The following is a 9,542-nucleotide window of genomic DNA, read 5'->3' as shown; positions in this document are numbered from 1 at the left end:
GTAGCTCGAAACCTTGTACTACTTCACCCACCTTGTCTATAAAGATGCCATCTCAACCCAAGCAGCAGGCCTGGAAGGGGGGCACAAGGAGCTGGGGTATCTCTGTTGCCCTGATGTGCTCAGCCCTTTCTGCATGGACACGCATAACCCTGCCCTGCTCGGAGGACTTGATCTTGGACTCAAATTCTGGAGGGTGATTTTATGTTTTTTACTCTGATTTTTCTTTTCCCTTTGGATGCACCAGGTTTCATCACGAGGCCGGTATTGTATGGAATGCCAGATAATCCCCAGAAGAAAATGCCCCCTACCTGGGCACCGCTTACCAAGCTTTAGCTCTGCTCCTGTTGGGCAGATGGCATTATGCAGATGCTGCCTGATCCAGCAGATGGCATTGTACTTCCCCATGCAATACCGTCCCTGGGCCAGAGGGTCGTGCTACAGCATGACCTGCTGTATTGCCCCTGGATCAGTAGGAGGCACCTGCAGTACTGCCCTGGGTCTGTAGGGGATGCTGCACTCACCTGCAGTATCCCCCCAGGTCAGTAGGGGGCGCTGCACCCCGTACTACTAAACCTCGGCCAACAGGTGACGCTGCGCTCACCCTTCTGTAGTACCGCTCCATGGCCTGCCGCTGGTGCGGCGCCCTCCTGTAGTACCGCCTCCAGATCAGCAGGTGGCGCTGTGGCACACAGCACTAGCTGTTCCTGGGACCTTCCTGCCGGGCGGACGCTCTGGGCGTTCCCTCTAATACCCTTCGTTCGCCGCCGAGTTCCCGCCTGCTGCGGACGTCACTTTCTAGGCCGCGGTGTGGTCCCGCGCATGCGCAGAGACCCTTCTCTCTTTGCCCTTCCTCCTCGAGCACCGGGTAAGGAGGCCCCCGGCGCGGGCGGGGCGGCCTGGCCTGGCCTGGCCTAGCGCGGGGGAGGCCCCTGGTGCTGGGAGAGTGGAGGGGCTGGGGTGACGGCGCAGGGGGAGAAGGCTACGGGTGTGGGGGTGAAAGTGGCAGGGGAGGGGCCGGGGTGAAGGGGGGAGAAGGCTACGGGTGTGGGGGGAGGGGCTGGGGGGTGAAAGTGGCAGGGGAGGGGCTGGGGGAAGGCTGGAGGGGAGGGGCTGGGGTGAAGGGGAGAAGGCTACGGGTGTGGGGGGAGGGGCTGGGGAAGGCTCGAGGGGAGGGGCCGGGGTGAAGGGGGGAGAAGGCTACGGGTGTGGGGGGAGGGGCTGGGGGTGAAAGTGGCAGGGGAGGGGCTGGGGGAAGGCTGGAGGGGAGGGGCCGGGGTGAAGGGGGGAGAAGGCTACGGGTGTGGGGGGAGGGGCTGGGGGTGAAAGTGGCAGGGGAGGGGCTGGGGGAAGACTGGAGGGGAGGGGCTGGGGTGAAGGGGGGAGAAGGCTACGGGTGTGGGGGGAGGGGCTGGGGGGTGAAAGTGGCAGGGGAGGGGCTGGGGGAAGGCTGGAGGGGAGGGGCTGGGGTGAAGGGGAGAAGGCTACGGGTGTGGGGGGAGGGGCTGGGGAAGGCTCGAGGGGAGGGGCCGGGGTGAAGGGGGGAGAAGGCTACGGGTGTGGGGGGAGGGGCTGGGGGTGAAAGTGGCAGGGGAGGGGCTGGGGGAAGGCTGGAGGGGAGGGGCCGGGGTGAAGGGGGGAGAAGGCTACGGGTGTGGGGGGAGGGGCTGGGGGTGAAAGTGGCAGGGGCGGGGCTGGGGGAAGGCTGGAGGTGTGGGGGAAGGGGAGGGGCTGGGGTTGAAAGTGGCGGGGGGGAGACGGTAGGGGCGTGGGGGAAGGGGCTGGGGGTGAAGAGTGGAGAAGGCTGGGGTGGGGTGGGGAGCTGGAGTTGGGATCCCTGTTTGACTGGGGTGGGGGTTGGGCAGTGGGAGAGGGAGGTGGCTGCCTAGCCTGGAGGAAGGGTACTAGGTGGCTGTATGTTGGGCTAGGTCTGGGATCCTCTGGGCTCTTCTCCCCCAGGGTTTGGCCAGGGCTCCTGTTCTCCCCTGCCTCCCAGTGGCTTGTTGCCTAATGGGTGGCCTTACATTTAACTGTTGGTTGCCTTGGCTGCTGTCAGGGTCTCAGCCTCCTTACAGACCTGGCTGGAGCCTGCAGTGTCGTTAGCCAAGTGGTGCCTGAAAATAAGGGGCCCCCCACTGATAACTAAATCTCAGTTTGCAGTAACTCCCCTTCCCCAGCACAGAGCTCCTAGCGGAGGGAGTACTGTGCTAGGGCAACAGGGAGCTTGATGTGCCCAAGAGGGGAAGCCACTACTGAGAAGTAAATGACAAACCCCTGCCAGTTTGCTTTAATTATTCAGCCCCTCACACCCCATCTGCTGGAGGGGTCTGGTCTCTATCTGTAGACTGGAGGTGATACTGACCTATATTGCAGGGGACCCACAAGGCCATTTTTATTACAGTAGAGGCCCCAATTGTCCTGGGTGCTGAAGACACAGCCCCTGGCCTGAAAAGCTTACAGTCTAAACACACAGTATGAGAGGGGCAGTGACTTGCCCAAAGTTGCCTATCAAATCAGTAGCAGAGCTGGGAGTAGAACTCGGGTCTCTGGGTTCCCAGTCTAGTGCACTACCCACTAGACCACTCTGTTTTTCCCTAATGCCTATCACAAGCTTGAGGATCCTTGGATGAAAAGTGCTTGGGACACGCAGAGTATTCATGTACATTGAAAATGACTTTGGGGATCTGAGAGTCACTGACCACTTGTGCAGGAGTTAATGGGCCATTCTCATCTCTAACTTATTTGATCCTGAGTGTTAGAAGCCTGAGGGAAACTTAATGCAAGTGTTCCTGGGGAATCGATTGACTCTGCCACACAAGTCCTGGATGAAGGGGGCTCTGCTACTGGGGGCTTGGAAGGAGTCCCAGAACGCAAGGATGGTTCTGGATTAGGGAATGGGACATGAAGATGCTTTGTTGTCTCCTGAGAAACTCCAAAGCTCTTTACAAAAGCAAATGACTTGAGTTTTGCACTCTACACAGAGTAGGTAAATTATATCCCCATATGGAAAAACTGAGACAGAGTGATTTCCCTATGATTGAGTGGGAAGTAGAACCCAGATGTCCTGAGTCCCACATCACACAGGATCCCGATGGGTTTTTCCCATCGTATCTGTGAGTCTTTCAGTTCCAGTATGGTCCTGTGCTTTAAAGCTCAGCCAAGCTGTGGGTATTGGTCTCTGGTAGCTGAGCTGCCTACCTTATTTATTTTGTGGTAGCTCTTAGCAGCCTCATTCATGGACCAGGACATCATGGTGCTAGGCACTGTACAAACAGCTGATCCCTGTCCAAAGGATCTTACAGTCTAAATACTTAAAGATTTTGTGCTCTGCTTCCATTCCAGGGTCTTCATCACTGGCCTGCACTGTTCAGCCCCATGTGGGTTCCCATGGGATTAGCATTGTACTTTTCTGGTGCGTTTGATATTGTGCAGTTAATGGTCATACCCCCTTCTCCCAGCTGTTGTCACTTCTTATATCGATCCCAGTTACCTGTTGTGCTCAATATTATCACCTTGGTAATATTATTTTGAAATTTTGGCACGTTCACTGGGAGTCCCCCACTCCCCTTTGAAGCATGTTTCTATTGCAGCGAATGATATAAAATTGTAGGGTGATGTGGATTCCTAATGTGGTGGTGGTTTGGTTTCTCTTCCAGTTTTGTGACCCTCCTGCTCTCCCCGAACATGTATGCCTGTGCAAAATTCGTCTCTGCTCCTACCCTAGTGAGTAGCGGAAAATCCCATTGTTTTTTCCATTCTAATACTAAGCATTTCTGCAATGCTTTGTTTTCAACGTATTAGCTAATCGTCACAGCACTTAGCCCCCTGCCACATAGGTATCTCCATTGTCTAGACAAGGAAACTGAGACACAGGTGCCTGTAGTCTCCCATGAAGTGAGCAGCAAAGCTAGGAATAGAACCCAGGAGCCCTGACTCCCAGTCTTGTTCTCGGACATTCTGCCTCTAGGGGAGTACATTGGGGGAAAATGTAGATTTCACGTCAGTCTGTATCTGCTTAAAGTAAGGATGGCTAAACCATAGCCCACATGCGGCATGGCCAGCCTCATTATCAATATGGAGGTGAGGACTGTGGGTATTACTGATGCTGGGAACTGTAGCTGCCACTTCAGTATCAAAGATGACCGATAGCTGCTGTCTACATCTTATGCATAATGGTTGGGGCTCTTAGCCAGTTACCAATGAATCCCTCGGCACCATAGATTAGTGGTAACTTGTCCTCGACAGGCCAGATAATTGTAACCTTTTCCTATTTGCTACTAATTAGCTGGGTGGCGTTTCCTGTCTCTGGAGGTGTAATAAAACTTCCTTCTGAGCTAAGCTGCCTGCTGCAACGTCGGGGCTGCCAACCCCGTTAGACTTGTAACTGGCTGCTGGCTCTCAGTAATGCTGCCCTGGTGTCAGTCTGCCTGCCCTCAGGGCCCGCACGTCAGGACTTGGTTATTCCCACAACACGCTTCAGTGTCAAGGGATCCTTAACCATGCCTCAAGCTCTGCTCCACCCAAGGCTGGGGCACATCTCAGACACACTTGTCTACACTGACCTGCAGAGCTATGTTGTGGAGATCTGCTTCCCTACCACAGTGTCCTCTTGTAGATGGGCCCTGCTTGGCTACATCCTTCACCCTGGCTTCAGTAGCCAGAAACTAAGAGAATCCCTCCTCTGATCTGCTGAGTTCGGTCCAGATGGCTACAACAAATACAGCCACCCCAGCCTCCTGTTTCATCAGTTCAGAGGAGGGAATCACTGATTAACTGGAGGTGCTTCCTGCTAACTCTGTGCTAGCCTGGGGTGGCAAGTGCCAGCAATAAGATGATCCCCTGGTAAACAGGAAGCACTCTCCATTTTCCATAGAATTGTGTGGCGTCTCAGGGCTTGTCTACACTTACTGGGGGTTTGCGCAACAATCGATGTATTGGTGGTCAATTTAGCAGGTCTAGTGAAGACCTGCTAAATCGACTGCAGATTGTTCTCCTGTACTCCACCGGATTGAGACGAGTAAAGGGAGTCAACAGGAGGGCGTCTCTCCTTGACATCGCGTAGCGTGGACCCTGCGGTAAGTAGATCTAAGCTACTTCAACTTGAGTTATGCTATTCACATAACTCAAATTGTGTAGCTTAAATCAACTTTTAACTGTAGTGTAGACAAGGTCTCAGTGAGAGAGAGCTGGTTCTTGGACGGTGCTTGTCTGCCCAAGGTAAGTGACAGTCCCCTATATCTCCTGGTTCAGTTCCCCTCTCCTCCCTTCTGTGTTAGTCTTGTGTTGGGGTTCCAGTAGGGCATAAATTCACATTGACTGTGGCTGGTTTCCAGGTAATGGTTACTTGCTGTCATAGTTATTCAGTCAGCTCCATGGGCAAGACTGATCAGGATTACCTTCCATGATGGACTGTCCTGGGCCATACTGGTCCATGAGGAGGCAGCATTTGGGGTAACCATCATCCTTTGTGTTGCCTTAGCATGGACTGTGCTGTGGGAACAGAGAGAGGCTTGAGAACAGTGCTTAGTTTGTGCCAGGGCTGAGCCCCAGCACCTCTAGACTTAGCAGTTCATAGCCCTGGCACCTCTGGGCTTGCCACATCAATTATGAAAGTAAAAAAAATTGCTTGAGCCCTGGCACCTCTTTCATTACAAATTAAGCACTGCTTGAGAATAAGTTTGGTTTGGAACATATTAAAACAGGAAGTGGCAACACGATGCCAGTGCTGCTACCAAGTGTGGGGATTCCTGCTACCCTCGGGGAAAGTACTACCATTCCTCTGCCCCACAGCAGAGACATGGAGTGCCACATTCAGCTATGGAGTCAATGGCAGTTGCTTCCACTTATGCCAGAGTTACATTTGACCCAGAGAACTGCTGCAGGGCATTCATGGCCTGACTTTTGAAGGTATTTTGCCCCTTCCAGGATCAGGCTGTCCACCCAGCCACTGGAAGGACCTTCATGCAGATGAACTGCAGAAGACATCCTGTCTCGACTCTTGGAGTGACAGCTGCTCTGGTGTCCCTGAAAATAATTTAGTCACTCTGCATTGGGCCAGGCCCAGCTAACAACTGGGGGAAAGCCTGGCACACTTTGGGCGCTGCGTAAATGCTGCGGACCCCTGCAGAGCTGCAAGGTGGGGGAAATATTGCTCCAGTTCCTTTCCAGTGACCTCTCAGCTGACCGGTTTGCAGGAAGCTGGCACTGGGTATCTGGTAGGAATTGTATTGCATTGCCTCTCTGGGCAGAGCGGCTCCATCTGAATGATTACTTTGTCTGCAGGTGAGGAACAGCTCGAGGCTGCTGTGCAGACCAGTCTCTGCCTCCCTGCTGAGCAGGCCGGAGACCAGGACAGATGAGGTAAAATGCTGAGCTTGGACCATGAAAATGGAGAGGATCCTCAGAGCTCCAATTGACTTAACCATTGGGTCCAGCAGGGGGCGTGCAGAACAAATATTCCACTCCATAGGAGTCTTTGACTAGAGCAAAGCTGGGGGGTGGAAATCCCTGCTGGGTGAGGAGACTCAGCTGAGCTGGCTTGTTCTGTCAGGCTTCTGGGCTTAATCGCTCAGGGGAGAATCGTAAAGCAAGAGGAAAATATGGACAACGGAAGAAAGCATGTTAAAGTGCTGCAAGCTCTCCCTCTGGAAAGGGATTGGTGATTCAGTAGGAGGTGCTCTTCCTTGTAAGTCAGCTCTGAACCGATCCCCCAGCATGGGGCTAGAGTGCTCTGTGCTGCTACAAGCTGTATTTCAGATTAGGCATAATACTGAGAAAGGGACTTGTGGTCATTTAAAAGTCTTCTGGCACATGCAAGGAGGTTAGCCCTGGAGTCCCAGCCAGCTCTCAACTTGTAATTAGTCTGTGCCCACTTCCTCCTGCTATGGAGCTCTCTCTAGTGGTCAGGGGGGGTTTTGGTTCACGTGGGCTCAACTGAGAAGTCACTTCCTGACCAGAAGTATTCTACACTGCTAAACAGCTGCCAAATTCCACCCCAGCCATGGCTGCAGTTCAGTGTGAAGTTCCACCCACCAGAAGGATCATGTATTAGAATTAAAATGTGTAAAGCATTTTGGGATCCTTCAAGTGAAAGGCACTATAGAAGGGGAGGGGGGAGACGCAGCAGGAGCACTAGACTGCTGTAAGCCCAATATCTCAAGAATGCTTCTTGGCCAGTGCTTTATAATGCTGGAAATCCAGCTTGCCACTAGTTTTAAGGCATTCATTTCCAGGCCTAGCAAGTCACAGGACCTTCTCTTACTAAAACCCCAGGGAGATCAGAATTGCCCCTCCATATGGGGAAACTGAGGCACCAAAGTGAAGCAATTTGCCTGAGGTTACAAGGAGAGCTGAGCTTAAGTGGCTCCCAGTTCTGTGGCTCAGTGCACAAAGTATGCCCCTCTCTTTAGCCTAACTCACAACCTCACCCCTCTGGAGGCCCATGAAGTCAGCTATCCAAACCATGTGAGAAACTTGGGTTCTTGTGGTCCTTAGTCTGCTCAGTGCAGATGTTTCAATGGCAATGCCCTGGTAGAGAGCTGGCAAAAAACACTTCTAGAGCGCCACCTCCAGCTGAATTTCACTCTCATCCCTTCAACTCATCCTAGCTCGGCTCCACCACAGCATCCCAGAATGCCCTCCTCCAAACCTTGCGCCGGGAGTTCCACACCAGCTCCATGTCCCGGGACATTGACACTGCGGCGAAGTTCATCGGTGCTGGTGCTGCCACAGTTGGGGTAGCCGGCTCTGGTGCTGGCATTGGAACCGTATTTGGCAGCCTCATTATTGGCTATGCCAGGTAAGGAATTAACCTGTATCAATTAGCTGTTCCCCTGCTTAAACCATGTCCCCTGGCTTGCTTACAGCTGGTGCAGACACGGCCTGGGATAGGGGTATCAAGCAGACCACGGGCCAAATCTGGACCACCAGATCCTTTTGAACGGACTCCAAAAACTTTTTATTTACTTATTATAGTTTATTTTCTCTGGAGTCTGGTCCTTCGTTATACCTTGACCAAGAAATTTGGACCGTTACAAAAAATAATTGACATCTGGCTAGGACTTCCCAGCATGAGCCCCTGAGTAGGTGTGAAAGTGAAAGCAAAACCCATCAGAGCGGTTGTAAGGGAAAGGCTGTTAAGAGTGAACCCAGTCTCCTGTTCTTCCTGTGCATCCATGTGGGTCTTGAATTCTTTAAGCTCTTCTGTGCAGTCTCAGCCTGTTAAGATCCGATGAAGTGAGCTGTAGCTCACAAAAGCTTATGCTCAAATAAATTTGTTAGTCTCTAAGGTGCCACAAGTCCTCCTGTTCTTTTTGCGAATACAGACTAACACGGCTGCTACTCTGAAGCCTGTTAAGATGGCAGCTCCTTATGTGATAGCCCTCTTTAAAAGGAATAGTGATTGATTCTGCTGAACCTGGATACGTGCTAATCCCAGTGCTGTTGCCCAGCACTGAGAAACCAGGCGAAAGGTGTAGGCAGCAAGTCAGGCTTCTTTCAGACCATCACATGTCTGTCAAATACATGAATTTGGGACTCCTGAATGTAAAGACCCCTCTGTAGTGAATCTAGGATTCACCCATCTGGAAGCTCCTCTGCAGCCAGCAATCACTACACTGCTCCCTGGTGGGAGAGGCTGGGACTGCACTAGCCTAATGCTCCCAGACAGTTCTCTCCCCATGATTGTGCATGTAGTGATTTCTCCCTCTGGCCACGAGGAGCTGTGCTTGGCTTCCTTCAGAGACTATCCTGGGGATCAGCCAGAGGGGGTTGAACAAGAGCAAAGTACTTCATGGGCCATTAGGTAAAGCATTGCCAGCTCCTTACTGTTGAGCAGCCCCCTCTGGCTGATGCCAAGAGACATCCTGCTCTCCCTCCATGCACATTGGTGTATCTGACTCTTGGGCTGCCGTGCCCAGCCCTGCAGCATGGGGGATGCTCGCTATGCTCCCACATGCTTCACTGACTGGTGCTTTCTTCCTCCCCTCACAGAAACCCTTCCCTGAAACAGCAGCTGTTCTCCTACGCCATCCTGGGCTTTGCACTCTCCGAGGCCATGGGGCTCTTCTGCCTGATGGTGGCTTTCCTCATCCTCTTCGCCATGTAATGGAGCCAGCTTCCTGCTGTGTGCGCCTCCTGTGTCTAGTCCATTGTGAGCGGTTGTGAATGTCCTAATGCAGGTGGGGGTATCCCTGCCTCCTAACCAAATCTGTCTGGCCCAGCCCTGACTGAGGGAAGGTGAATAAATACTGTATTGAAATACAGAATGCAGCAGCTTGATGTGTTCTTGGCATACAGGGAGCCAGTTAGGCTGCTTCCTCTATGTATGTACACTAGGGTGACCAGACAGCAAGTGTGAAAAATCGGGGTGGGGGGGTAATAGGAGCCTATATAAGAAAAAGACCCAAAAATCAGGACTGTCCCTATCAAATCGGGACATCTGGTCACCCTAGTGTGCACCCACCTGCTAGCTGATGATACTTGTACCTGCAGCCATGCTTTCTAGGGCTGTGCTCTGGGTAGACCTTGGTAAGATAAGGAGGGCG

The 9,542-nt window shown here is 52.8% G+C and overlaps 1 protein-coding gene across 2 annotated transcripts; it reads left to right on the top strand.

The window, feature by feature from the left end:
* Positions 1-752: 752 nt before the first annotated feature.
* On the top strand, positions 753-9,260 carry ATP5MC2 (ATP synthase membrane subunit c locus 2). Of its 2 annotated transcripts, XM_038379022.2 has the most exons (6): positions 780-865; positions 3,340-3,409; positions 3,654-3,720; positions 6,280-6,357; positions 7,605-7,795; positions 8,989-9,260. In XM_038379022.2, exons 1-6 carry the CDS (start codon positions 820-822, stop codon positions 9,101-9,103), a joined length of 567 nt encoding a protein of 188 aa, XP_038234950.1. In that variant the 5' UTR covers positions 780-819; the 3' UTR covers positions 9,104-9,260. The 2 variants fall into 2 exon arrangements, with proteins under 2 accessions (XP_038234951.1, XP_038234950.1); XM_038379023.2 differs by lacking the exon at positions 3,340-3,409 and having other exon boundaries at positions 753-865.
* The last annotated feature ends 282 nt before the right edge of the window (positions 9,261-9,542 follow it).

The sequence above is a fragment of the Dermochelys coriacea genome, chromosome 20 (genome assembly GCF_009764565.3).
Source record: "Dermochelys coriacea isolate rDerCor1 chromosome 20, rDerCor1.pri.v4, whole genome shotgun sequence".
Lineage (NCBI taxonomy): Eukaryota > Metazoa > Chordata > Testudines > Dermochelyidae > Dermochelys > Dermochelys coriacea.
The sequence above is the reverse complement of the archived record's forward strand: the minus strand, read 5'-3'. Positions and strand labels throughout refer to the sequence as shown.

Bases quoted from the DNA above. Each gene is read 5' to 3' on its own strand.
- ATP5MC2 (XM_038379022.2), top strand. From the start codon at position 820: ATGCGCAGAGACCCTTCTCTCTTTGCCCTTCCTCCTCGAGCACCGG. The intron at 866-3,339 runs GTAAGGAGGCCC...CTTCCATTCCAG, and splicing joins CCTTCCTCCTCGAGCACCGG to GGTCTTCATCACTGGCCTGC. The intron at 3,410-3,653 runs GTGCGTTTGATA...TTTCTCTTCCAG, and splicing joins ATTAGCATTGTACTTTTCTG to TTTTGTGACCCTCCTGCTCT.